The following is a 12,977-nucleotide window of genomic DNA, read 5'->3' as shown; positions in this document are numbered from 1 at the left end:
AGCTTCACAGCTTGTCGCTTGGAGACGACTCAGCCGCCGCCGCCGTCGCCTGCGAATGTCTGCGATGTTCAGAAGCGAAAAGTGCCAGCGAGTCCTCCGAGAGGAAGGAAGAAGATGCTCAAAGCCGCTGAAAGTCGCGATGCACGGCGAGTGATTGGGGAAGAAGTGAGGCACTTTGAGCGGCGAAGGGGAATTCCTTCTGGGAACGCAACGGGAAGTAAAATATTTGGACATTCTGGTGGATTTACTGCGGCGGGGAGGCTTGGGATGTAGGACAGGGATGAGCTTTATGTGTGGCCTCCAACAGGAACATCATCAGCCATCTTTATGGCTGCTGGGACATGATTGGAAAAGTCCAAAATGGTGAAGGAAAACATCACCGACGGTGGATTTTCGGATGCGTGGTGGAGATAAATCCCAGCTGCTTTGAAAGCTCGAGCGTGTGGCGACACACTTTCATTAAAACCCAACGATGATGCTCCACAAATACAGCCGTCCTTCTTATTCAGCATGTTTTTGCATCGTTTAATTACGCAGTTTGACTCTTTAACAACAGCCACTTGTTTCATGTGATTGCATCGTCAGGAGAACGGTCAGAAGAAAATACGTTCTAAGCATCAAAAGGTTCGCGTTTTCTTCTTAAATGACCGGAATTCTGGAAAAAAACTGTGTGGCTTGGCAATCAGTTGCTGTAGAAGTCCAGTGATGTCTCCACTTGACTGGATGCCATCCCCCAATTGAACAAACAAACACCACGCCACAAAGAAATCCCTTGCTCTCCGTTGGGGGGGGGGGGAAATGGTGGTGCACGACTGATTGGTTCCTGACCAGATGGCGATGACTTAATTTCCAAAAGTAGGATTCAATGTTAATAAATGGAATCATTTCATAGTTCACCCCCTTTCTTAATATGGGTTTAGTATTATTAGAGCCCTCAAGACATGAAGTAACACCCCTACAGTATAGTATCAGAGAAAAATCTCTCATGTTGTTTTTTCAGGCCAGCCTACATCCTGTCTACCTTCGCCTTAATAAATGGCGGCTTTAAATGGCTTTAATTCGCCAAGATAGTCAACAAAATAAGAGTAAATAATCCATTAAAAATATAAATGAAAGTCCTGCTCCAACAGTGTAACAGTGAATGTTCCCAAGGGAACTTTATCGATGAATCTCACGTCCCGATCACCGACTGGCAACTACGGTACTGCGTTCACGATTGGAACGCTTCCTCTGCCTTGCATTTGTACTTTAGTTCCTTTGGTTCCAAGATGGCCTCCTTGGTGGAGGGAGAGGATCCAGCTGCTTGATGAACGCAAGCATCGGGAAGGCAAAGCTCCCGGGCGGCGCCGTGGTCAACCTCCCCCGCCTCCTCCTCATTACACGTTTGATGGAGTCCCGGCGGTCCTCGGGGCTGAGGGAAGTCTACTTGGGATAACGGGGCGCATTCATTAGCTTCTTCTGTGGCAGGAAGGAACAAGCCGGGAAGAACGGCAACAACAAAGCAGCATCTTCTTCTTCCTCGCCGCGTTAGACGCTCTCGTGAGCCATCTGCAATTCTAATCAACTCGCTACGAGTCTGGAGGACGGGAGGGCGGATGGGGGGGTGTCGTGCCTGATATTTAGCGCAAAGGGAAGGAGGGCGTGAAGGAGCGAAGCGACGTAGACGAGCGCGGCGAGAGTTAAGAGAGGCGAGCTGAAGAGAGCTGACATTTGAGGTAATGTAGTGTGGAAATGCGGCTGATGAACATATTAAGCCTCAATTATTTACCGCAGGAACACAACATCGCCGTGTTCCACGTGTGAGGACATCGCCACAGCGTAGGCGTCATCCGATATCCGCCATCTTCCGGGATCCTCGTTCTCCATCAGCCATACATTAAAGCCGTGAGACTTCCTTCCTTTGGAGGACGGTGATGACCCCCCTTGGTCGGCATCTCTGGCCAGGATCGTACAGTTGACCCCCCCCCACACCCCCACAAGTCGGTTCCGTTGGTGATGACAACCTGTCCAAGTCTTAGCGGAACGTTACGGCACTCGTTGCGGTGCACTGGTACGAGCGTCGACGCGGACAAACGCCGTTTGTAAAAAAAGTTCACTCACCATCTCTCCGGGCCTGTGAGGGATGCCGACGACGAGGTGGTCCAGGAAGTTGGCGCTGCGTCCGAGGCCCAGCACGGTGTAGGGCAGCTGGAGGGAGAAGTGGGCGGACTGGCTCAGCTGACCGGCTGCAACGATAGAAGGAACCATCAAAGACTTTTAGGCATCCCACTTCCAACCTCTGCAGCAACCCTGGCACACTCGTGGACAACGGCGAGGCCTGTTCTGGGCGGAACCGGTCCTCGGTTTCAGGGGGTCGGCGAGCTTCTTGCCGTGGGGTGCCATGTTGGACCTCTACGGAGCCGTATGAGAACGTAAAAGAGCAATAACACAACCTCTTGGAAGACTCGCAAGTCACATGACACCTGGGCCCAATACGTAGTTTAACATCGGGGGTGTGGTCACTTCCTCTGTTAGTGGTTAGTGGTTACTAACGGCTGTTAGTGGCCCATCAAAAGATGGCAGAAATGTGAGGGATGAACCCACTTTTGTGACGTAATTCAAGTAATAAGTGTTTGAAAACGTACACAAAACACGACACAAACACAAAGTGCTCAATGCCAGCAATCATAAAAGATATGTATTTAACACTCAATTATGATTATTGAGTGTATTTTGTTGTGGTGTGTTTATGGTCCTGCCACGGCCTCTTAAACACGATGACCTGAGCAGTTGTAGCGATGAAAAGACACTTCCAGTGTCTAATGTGCAGAATCCCCCCCCCCCTCACCCCCCCATCCAAAATCCATCGCCTGTGCGCTCTGACACATCGCTGCAATCTGGTCTTTCGTGTTTCAGCGAACGCCGCTGCTGCTGCGTCTCGCCCACGCCACACAACTGTTCCGAGTGCAGCCGACATAAATCAACCTCTACGTGGTAAACAAAGCTGGGGGAGAGAGAGCGAGCGAGCGAGCGAGAGAGAGAGAGAGAGAGTGCCTCCAGGCAGCCAACGATCAGAACTAATGTGGATGGACTGCTGGATTGGAGGCTCCTGTTCTCCTCCTCCGCCTCGCTTAAATCTCGCCGTCGCTCGCTTCTTCGTTGGCGTCCACCTCCACACAACTTGGGTCAGGGCGGCTGCACAGCTGGCCCTTTTTCTGAGCTCCGGGCGGCCACAACGGTTAGCGGCCGCTGCAACATCCGCGTCTTCGTGTGAATCGAATCATTCCTCACTCGGCCTCAATGCAAGCAGACCGTAACAACAAGGAAGGTAGCTACCAAAGCAACAGACACTAGGGAAACATGTCACTATTATATTTTCAATAAAAATATATATTGTAAGATGTGTAGCGAAGCCTGCTCTATTTTTTTTAAACAAAGTTCCATATAAAGTCGATATATTGATCTACTGTACATCCACGATATGGCGTATCGAAGCTGGGCTGAACTGATGGTGAAGGTCTTTAGCCCGCTAGCTTCACACTGGAGGGGACCACCACCACACCGTACCTGAGGGACTGGGGCTATTTAGTCTGGATGTTTCTTTAGCTGCTCCATCTGGCTTGGCCTCAGTGTGTTGTGGATCAAGAGAGGCTGGAGGCTGGATTAGTGTCTGCCGAGCGCTGAAAGAATACAGAGAATGTGTCCACAGTTGGGGGAAGTTGGGGGGACGCTGGCACGGTGGTGGCAATTAGGGGCCGGCACTTGACAGTCCATCCCCGAGACGGCAAAGTCGACGCGAAGCGTTTGTGTGTCGGTGAGAGTTTGTATCTACCGGCTTTGGTTTTCCACCAAAGAAAGGAGATGCATATGAGCATCATTATGTTCATGTTGGTGAAGATGATCCCAAATGTGGCAATACTACTGGAAGCCGTATACTTTAAACAGGTTGATGAGACAATGAAGAATGTTGTAAGCCGCCAAAGTGAGCTACGGACTCAAACGTCTGGATGGAAGTCTATAAACATACAAACACACGGTTGCTTTGTGGAGGAAGCAGACACGACATGTGTTGACGACCACTTCAAAAGTGAAAGGGAAAAAAATGTATCAGGCGAGATTCGCAGCACCGGTCGCTATAGAAACCATAGAAACCGTCTGCTCTCCCGATGGAGATAAAGAGGAGCCAACTGTAGAAGAGGAGGGGGCGGAGTCATGAGGGACGGGTGCCAGCTGTCTGTGCGGCATCACCACCGCACGGCTCCAGAATTGGGCGTGGTCACTCGGATGATTCCGTTGACTTCCCTTTTTAAACCTGATCCCCTTCCTGACATCGTTGGTACACTGGCCGGGAATCGAACTCTGCTCTTTTCACCGTTTCTCAGGTGAGAACTTACTGGTTTTGTAGACTTTCATGGGCAATATCAGGAATGGCATTTACCCCGCCCACAAAATTCACAAAAGTCGGATTGGGAAAAATGCCAAATACCAAAATAAACGCTGGATTTCCAACCAAATCCTGCGTCCCAAACGGTCGTACAGGCCCGGTCTTACGGACGGTCTACATGCAAAATGTCACCAAGAGGTGATCTTTGATCTCGAGCAGGGGTGGGCAAACTACGGCCCGGGGGCCACATCCGGCCCGCCAAGTGTTTGAATACGGCCCGCCCAATCTTTCCAAAGTATTTCATTTAAAGTCAACATACAACCTGGCATCATGGCCTGAGCCAACCTTTTGATGGTTTTATCAATTTCCTTTTTTGACATGGTCTGTTGTTTACAAAGTGCTCCTGAAAAAAGGGACACAAGCACATAATAATAATAATAATAATTATTATTATTAGATTATTAGATTATTATTAGATTATTAGATTATTATTACATTATTAGAACTATTATGATTATTATAATTATTATATTAATTATATATAATATTATTGTTATATTTGCATATTTTACATAATAATAATATAATTATTATTATTTTAATTTTATTGTAATATTATAATATTTTATTATTTATAAAATATTTAAATATAAATATAAAATAATAAATAATAATAGCAGATTGCATGACAATTTTACAGATACAATAATACCAGGTGGACTGTTACGTGTAAAATATATAGTCTGCCCCCCCGTAAATTTTGTCATATCAATGCGGCCCGCGAGTCAAAAACTTTGCCCACCCCTGCTCTAGAGACTGGCCACATAGTACTTGTCTTGCTTGTAGAGTTAACCTCGAATTTGGGCGGACAGACGACAAAAGTGGCAGGTAAAACGAGCATCGTTGTGATTTATGGCGTCTATAAAGCAGCGCCGTGGGGGGCGAGATTACGTGCTTAAGTGAAAAGACGACGGGTATGAGTTAGAGGACGGGCACGCCATTACGAGGACGTAAAAACGAGGTTGAGGAGGTTGATCAATAAAAACTTCCTCGTCAGTTCCCCCTCCATCTTTACCGCTTTAGCTGCACCTCATTGGCCGCCCACATGGCATCAGTTTTTCGACTGAAACAAATGCTACCATTCTGGTTCCCTCTGTCAGGACCCGAACTGACCCAACTCTTCTTGTTCAAGACACGTTGTTGCAAGTGAAGAAAAGCTTTGGCAGACGTTATTTGGCAGTGACGCCGGAATAAACGTAAAGATGCTTTTAGTAAGCCCTCATGGGGCCACGCCATTTTGATTATGATGCTAACAATACCCGGCTTCAATTCTCAAATATGACGCCAAACAGACTGGTTTGATACTATGACATGCATTTTATATAATGCTAGGTGCTCCCACAGAATCAATAATTTTCAAATTCAGGGAATAACAAAACGACGGCACTACTCAAATGACTAACAGGAGACCACAAGAGCGGAGAGACCACTGGTATCAACCATAACAGGAGACCACAAGAGCGGAGAGACCACTGATATCAACCATAACAGGAGACCACAAGAGAGGAGAGACCACTGGTATCAACCATAACAGGAGACCACAAGAGCGGAGAGACCACTGGTATCAACCATAACAGGAGACCACAAGAGCGGAGAGACCACTGGTATCAACCATAACAGGAGACCACAAGAGCGGAGAGACCACTGATATCAACCATAACAGGAGACCACAAGAGCGGAGAGACCACTGATATCAACCATAACAGGAGACCACAAGAGCGGAGAGACCACTGGTATCAACCAAATATCATTGCTTCAACATGCAACTCTTGTTAGTCTGAGGACTAATTTGATTCCTGAGTCAAAGGTTATCCACCTCATCTAACAAGATCCTGTTGAAAGATACGAAAAGCGTCCTCAAAGAGCTTCCAGCCTCTTTTTAAGGCCCTATTGCCAAAAACGCTAGTCAAAGATCATCTATATGACAGGAGCGTGCTGCCGTTTTTAGTATACTTCCAGAAATGCCCATCAAAGATCATGTATATGATGAGATTGCTCTGCGGTTCTAGGACCTACTGCCAAGCCAATTTTGGATATTTGTCCTGGACATGGAAAGACATGGAAGTCAATTTTGGATATTTGTCCTCGACATGGAAAGACATGGAATTTTAGCATCATGATTGACACAGTACAGTACATGTATCTTTTACAATCTATTCTCCAATGAGCCAACTTGGACCCACCAGGTACAGGTAGGGGTCCAGGTACAGGGACCGGTAGGTGGTTCGCCAACCCACCACTCGTGACAATGGAAGCCTGGTAAACATCCCGTATTCACCTGGCTCCATGACCTTCACTCTACTGCGACCTCATCGGTTTGGCTCGCAGACTGCGTTTGGGTCGGTTGGAGGATTACCAGGATTTTCTAAACCGAGTCTAAAACCAAGGAAGGTGGATTAAGGGTTTTGAGACTTTTTATTTGATTTCTGGCATTTTCCTTACGGTAGACCTGGCAACTCAGTCCAGTTGGATATTTATTAAACATGATTTTGTTTGCATGTTGTTTCCTTTGTTGCTCGTGACGGATTCTTTAGCGAGCGTTCTCTGCTAAAACCACCAGGACGGCGGAGCGAGTTTGAGGGCGGAGGGCTTGGGGGAGCTCTGATGTAGACAAGTGCGCTCGTGGGGAGGAGAATCAATGTTGAGCTTTCTGCACTCTGTCCAATTAGCCTAATGAGTTGTGGGGATTATACCAGCTCACACGATCACACGGCGCACGTACGTGCACGCCGCGCATTGTACATGCATGCCTGACCTTTGCAAAACAGAAAACAGAAAAACATCCATACCTGCATCAGTCATCCGCATGCATATTTAGCAGGCATTTTTTACAGTGGTGGACAACTTGAAGGCTAATTCCAACGTAGGACTGACCTGCTGGTTGAACTGCTGGTTCGTTACACCTTTTGTGCTGAGTCATGCTTTGCTCTCAGACAGAAGTTCATCTCCAAGGTCCCCAATGATAAAAAACAGACATTTTAATGACGATCAAACAGTAATGTGTGTCCAGAGAACTTGTTTATGAGCACCGAATGGAAGAAAATCAAGAAATCATTTGCTTCCACTTTTGAGAGAATAAGAGGCTTTTCCTGACATTATGGATGAAAAACCTCCTTCCTCATGGGCATGATAGCGCCCCCGACCCGCCCCTAGCTTGATAAGCCCACCCTGTATATATGCTAGAAAATGCAGGCTTCGCTACACAACTGAAAATGAAAGGGTGTCAGTTAGCTACAGACGTGGGAGTTGTAGCTTTGACTACTTTGTTTTTCTTCAGTGAATAGGCAAACCTAACATGATGCTGACGTTAAAATATGAGGACGGTTATCCCTCGTTTATCACCGTTAACCGGTTCCAGGTTCCACTGTGATGGGTGAGTTTCCGCATCAAAATTAATAAATTGAATACTTGCATCGTTAGAGCATGAAAAAAACTGTTTGCGTTTCCAAATACGGTTATTACCATTATTAGAGCCTCACAGTCATGAAATAACACCCCTATGGTCATGTTTACACGGATATTATTCTTTGTTTACATCACATTGCATCCTGTTCATAGGCTAAATCTGCGATCAATGCAGGGACACGAGAAACGGCCGCTGGAGGAGAAGCCAAGGCATGTTGGCCGGCCGATCCATGCACGCTAACATCACATCTCATAACTTTACTGATGCCTATGACTAAGCCATTGTTTATTTGTGACTATTTTTCATCAGGACGGATTGTATATTGTTTACATGTTAGCTCACATAGCTAGGCTAATGTAGGCTAGTGTGGATAAAGTACCCAATAGCGTCTACCCAATAGCATCAAGGCTAACCACGCTGCCAAAACAATGCGACGCACCTCTGAGACACACCTAATTGTTTCCCAAACATTCTAATATGGAGCTCGCTGATCCACCATCAAGCTTGCTTCCGGAGGCTTTTGGTGCCTGCGGTGCCATGGACTTGGAGTTGCCATGATGATGAAATGTGCTGGCTGTCACAGATGCAGCACCGCCGCATCCATCCTACCTGCCGGAGAAGACAACACGCGCACGCTCCTGCATGTGTGCGTGCCGGCTAATGGAGGCACGACTAGAATGCATAACGTCTGATCACATCACGTTCCCCGCCTTCCTCTTTGCTCTCCGTCCGGGAGGTCAAGGGCAAATGAAGCTCCTCAGTGGAGACACCATGATGGTGTGCACGTGCGGCTGCGTGCTTGTGTGCGAGCATGCGTTCCATCAGTGCTCCTCTCTTACAGTCTCGCTGGCGGTCCCCAGAGCTACCAACTCCAGTATAAACACACTTTAAATCAGTGCACACGCACACACACACACACACACACACACACAGCTCCCTGGCAGCATTTTGCTGCTGTTAAATGAGGAGTCGGGGGAACGGTGCTGGCAAAGCCGTGGGCTACTCAGCTCTCGTCCTCCTCATCATCGCCGCGTGCGTGCTCTCCAGTGGAACGCGCACCGCAAACACAGCGCCGCATTACAACAGCTAGCCACCGATGCTAGGCAACTACAGGAGGATTGATGCCCTCTTCTTTGACTGATGAGTAGAGGGATTCATTCCCGAGTTCTTTTCCAATAACAATAACCCATCCTGCTATTACTGCAGACTCTTCATAATAGTTATTATTTGCACAGAGCGGAAACAAATACAGTTGGGGCCACCCCCCAAACCACAGGAAATGGATTTTCCCAAACTCTGTTGATTCCAAATCTTTTCATTTTGCCCCCAAATGATACTGAAGGCACTTTTCTTTACTTTTCTTAAGCTGCTGGAGGCAGGTGAGGCCGTTCCCACGGCAAGAGACCTCGGCTCAAAGAGCAGCAAAGGAGCACATTTGGCTTTTTCTTTATTTTTTGTCCTGTCCTTTGTATTATCTTCAAATACTTCAAATACCAATACTGTACTGCAAAAAGGCTAGCCAAAGATTGTCTGTGTGACAAGAGCGTGATGGTGTTATCAGGAATGGGCTGCAAAGAACTCAGTGACTCCCCGGCGTTGAACCGCAAGCTGAGCCGTTCTGATGTCATCAACGTGCTGCCCTTGGCCCGCAGGACACCGTTTGAACAACACAAACAGCACTAATTATGGATGTGACCTCTTTGAGGCAGACTTCTGTCTCAAAGTCAACCTTCCCATTGACACCCCCAACGAGGATGGTGCCCCCCCCAGCGTGTCCTCCAACATGAGTAATACAAGACGACGAACACAGAGGCTATATTTATCCCTGCCCCCCAAAGCCGCTGCCAGTGCCTCATGTCCTCATGGTGGAGTGTAAACGTCAGCGAGGTTAACAGCAGCTAACGTGGCACCGCGCTATTGTCCTCCGCGTCTCACCCCGTCCATCATGTCCGATCGTCTTATTAACGTGTGACGGCGGGTCGGCGTGCGGGATGTGATGGCGGCGATGATGTCCGTGTCTCCCAAAAGGACGGATGGCGACGGGCCTTGGCAAGAACATGGGCAGAGCTAGGAAAGGGGCCGTCACAGGAAGTCAAGGAGGAGGAGACTTCCACTTCCCTCCTCCTCACGGCTGATCCAACTTCCCGGATGCGGCCTCTGTCTCCAAAGACGAGCGAGGAAATAAGAAAGCAGGCGCTTTCAGGCAACTGAGAGAGCGTGGAAGGAGACTTCAGAGGGGAGTTTAAAGGGAGGAAGTGGGCCCAACAGGAAGTAAGACTGTACTGTATCACGGCGTAGACGCCTGCGGGCTCCACTTTTGATTGATGGAACTGAAGTCCAATCCTGACAAGAAGTACTTTGTTTTTTCTTTATCGTTTTTGGCGTACCTGCAGTGAAGAACATTCCTGCTCTGCGGAAACTCGGAAGAAGACACTGTCCTCTAAAACAGAGTAGAATCCACTTTTGCTTGGATTTACATTTTTCCTCGTGGCTATTTTCGTCAATGTCAACCGGTGGACTCACAGAAGACGAGAAAAGTGTAAATGTTAGCTTTGCTAGCAAGTCAGGATGCACGTGGTCTGGTGGGGAGGTTCGGAGGCCCTATGGATTTCTCTCCTTCCTGTGACAGCCGGCTTTGTGCGCTACCGATACGCCTTAAGGCACCGAAACAAACAAACAAAAATCAATAGCTACTTTCCCCCAATCTGGATTTCCCAATCCCCGCCAAACGTGCTCCCGAGCGAACCCTCAGGGGTCCGAGACCTTGGCGACGTCGCGAGGAGGCAGGGAGCGACTGACCTGAGGCGTTCTTCAGCTTGCCGGTGGAGTCCAGCGTGGTGTACATGACATACGGGCCCGGCTGGTTCACACCAAACGGCTGCAAGACACAAACGGGAAAGATGACAGAATTAAAGACTCTACGGTTGCTGTTGAAAGACCCCTGGTGTCGTACTACTACTACTACTACTACCAAGTGAAGTACAAGCCTGAAGTACAGCCTGACTGCACGACAGTACACGAGTGCTGCCCTGCTTCTGTTGCCGGGTGTCGGTGTTTGCAAACCTTTATTCGTAATATTGGTCACAATTATGTTTCGTGAGATTATTGGCTTGAAGAGAATATTTGAGTGATGGACAGTTTACCTTACCAATATCTGTTGTACATTGACTGTGATGGCCACAAACACACAGTGTGTGTGTGTGTGTAAGTTTGTTAGGGGGGGGGGATTCAAATGAGGTCAAAAGAAAAAGTGCAAAGCCCCCGGAGGAGCAGACTGGTGGAAGAAGAGGTGTGACTAAAAGGAGCGGCAGGAGAGGAAAGAAAAGATGCGGAGAGAGGTGACGGATGGCGGCGGAGAGGAGCACAAACACCCGCGAGCGCCACTCGCCTGCCGCATCCATCATGGCGCTTGGCGAGACGGCGAGGCGGCTTTGAGGAGCCTGACTGACGGCAGGGGTGGGGGGCAGAAGCAACGCCATGCCGGCAGCCTAATGACGTGCTTGGCGGGAGCTCCAAGCGGATCCTCCTTAAGGGAACGTTTAAAAACATCTCCGACACGATTATAAAAACGTTGTCGTCCGACACCAATCCACCATTTTGGAGTGTTTCATTGCAGCACGAGTACAAAAGTACATTTGGCGCCTTCTACAGGAGAGTCGCAAAGTGGAACGAAACAACATCTGAAGCGCTCTGTTAATTTGCTCTCATCCACGGCACGGAAATAGCAGGGGGTCGTCAACCTGAACCGCCGTCTCCCTCGTGGTGCCATCAACACGAGCTGATGTAAACAAAGGGCCAAAAAAGGTACGCTGCCGTGGCATCAATTTATGTATCCCAGTAAAGGAAGCTAAAGTTACCTGGTAGCTGATGGAATATAACCAGTGGGCTGCTGGGCCTGGTGAGGGGGGGGGGTACACACCACCAGAACAATTTATTATCCTTGTCTGACTATCAACCAGGGACATCTATCAATGGGAGCAAATGCAACGAGGGGGGGGGGGGGTTCTTGCTTTCATTGAAACATTTGCAGGATTTAAAAAGGCTGCTTAACGAACGGTAGCAACCGCACACCAACACTCCGTACGGAGCGTGTCATCCACAGTGGCTAATTAGCAGGTCCGTGGCTGAGAGGACGATATCAAAACTACGGTAAAAACAACAAAGAGGCGCCATTTTTCATTTTTGCATATAAACTTTGGACACAATGAGGATACGTGCGACTATTTCTGTCTGTGCGCCGCAATGTTCCTCTGGAGGATAATAAAGATGCATGTGCATGCAAGAGCTACACGCCACAAACACCTGAGGCCACGTGCATAAACGCTGCCGATGCAAAAAAAAAAAAAAAAAAAAAGGACCACCAATTCTCCCTGCACAGAAGCGCTACATTAGCATCACGCTTACGTGTGTCCTACCTGCCCTATTTGATCATGACAGGCATGCATCTGTCCTACTTGATGTCACACGCCGTATATTCCCGTGGCAGCACACGCTGCGCTCCTTTTCCTCCCAGATGACGCACTCACCTTGATGTTTCCTGGACAGGCGTTGGAGCAGAGGCCGCTGAGCACTGGGGATGACAGAAAGGATGCGGTCACACGTCGTGTTCATGATGCGCGTTCTTTGCATACCGGCTTCATTGACAGCCTCTTGAAACGCCGCCATCACAAAACTGTTACGATAAACATTTGAAAAAGTACTGTAGAAAAACACGATGGGTACGTGTGTGTGTACTTAACTTATTTGACAAGTGAGGAGAAAATCAGCTGAATTGCTCATCAGTCATTAGCGAGGTGACTCTATTAGCATGCTAATGAGGTCTGGTGTTGAGGTCGCCTTGATTGGAGAGATGAAGTCAAGCTAAATGAAGCTCAGCGCTCCGTTAATCAGGTCTAGCGCCGACGCGCACGTACACACGTACAGTTGTTCTACTTAAGTCAAGCAGACATCGCGTACGCGGGAAAACAACAAAGTCCAGTCTGTCTGCAGACGCAATGGGACCGGCAGGCCTAATGTCGCTCATGTCATTTTGTTCATTTCCGCCCATTTGTGTGGTCCGAGGCCCGGGCTTCACCGCACGACTTTGATCTCTTCAAAGCAACAAAAAAGCCGCAGATTTCTGTTTGATTCCACTCAATTTGTGGCCCA

General features: G+C 48.3%; 1 protein-coding gene across 1 annotated transcript in view; it reads right to left on the bottom strand.

Annotated features, from left to right (window-relative positions):
* The window catches only part of itfg1 (integrin alpha FG-GAP repeat containing 1), a 97,753-nt gene that overhangs the window by 6,882 nt on the left and 77,894 nt on the right, over positions 1 to 12,977 (bottom strand). The window contains exons 13-15 of the mRNA XM_058089432.2: positions 12,356 to 12,399; positions 10,629 to 10,707; positions 2,101 to 2,225 (exon numbers count right to left, since the gene is read on the bottom strand). Of these exons, the coding sequence (XP_057945415.2) occupies positions 2,101 to 2,225; positions 10,629 to 10,707; positions 12,356 to 12,399 (248 nt within the window). The remainder of the gene's footprint in view (positions 1 to 2,100; positions 2,226 to 10,628; positions 10,708 to 12,355; positions 12,400 to 12,977) is intronic.

The sequence above is a fragment of the Doryrhamphus excisus genome, linkage group LG13 (assembly GCF_037039965.1).
Source record: "Doryrhamphus excisus strain RoL-2023G ecotype Guam linkage group LG13, RoL_Dexc_Guam_v1.1, whole genome shotgun sequence".
NCBI classification, from domain to species: Eukaryota; Metazoa; Chordata; class Actinopteri; order Syngnathiformes; family Syngnathidae; genus Doryrhamphus; species Doryrhamphus excisus.
Note: the sequence above shows the minus strand (reverse complement) of the source record. Positions and strands in the feature narration are given on the sequence as shown.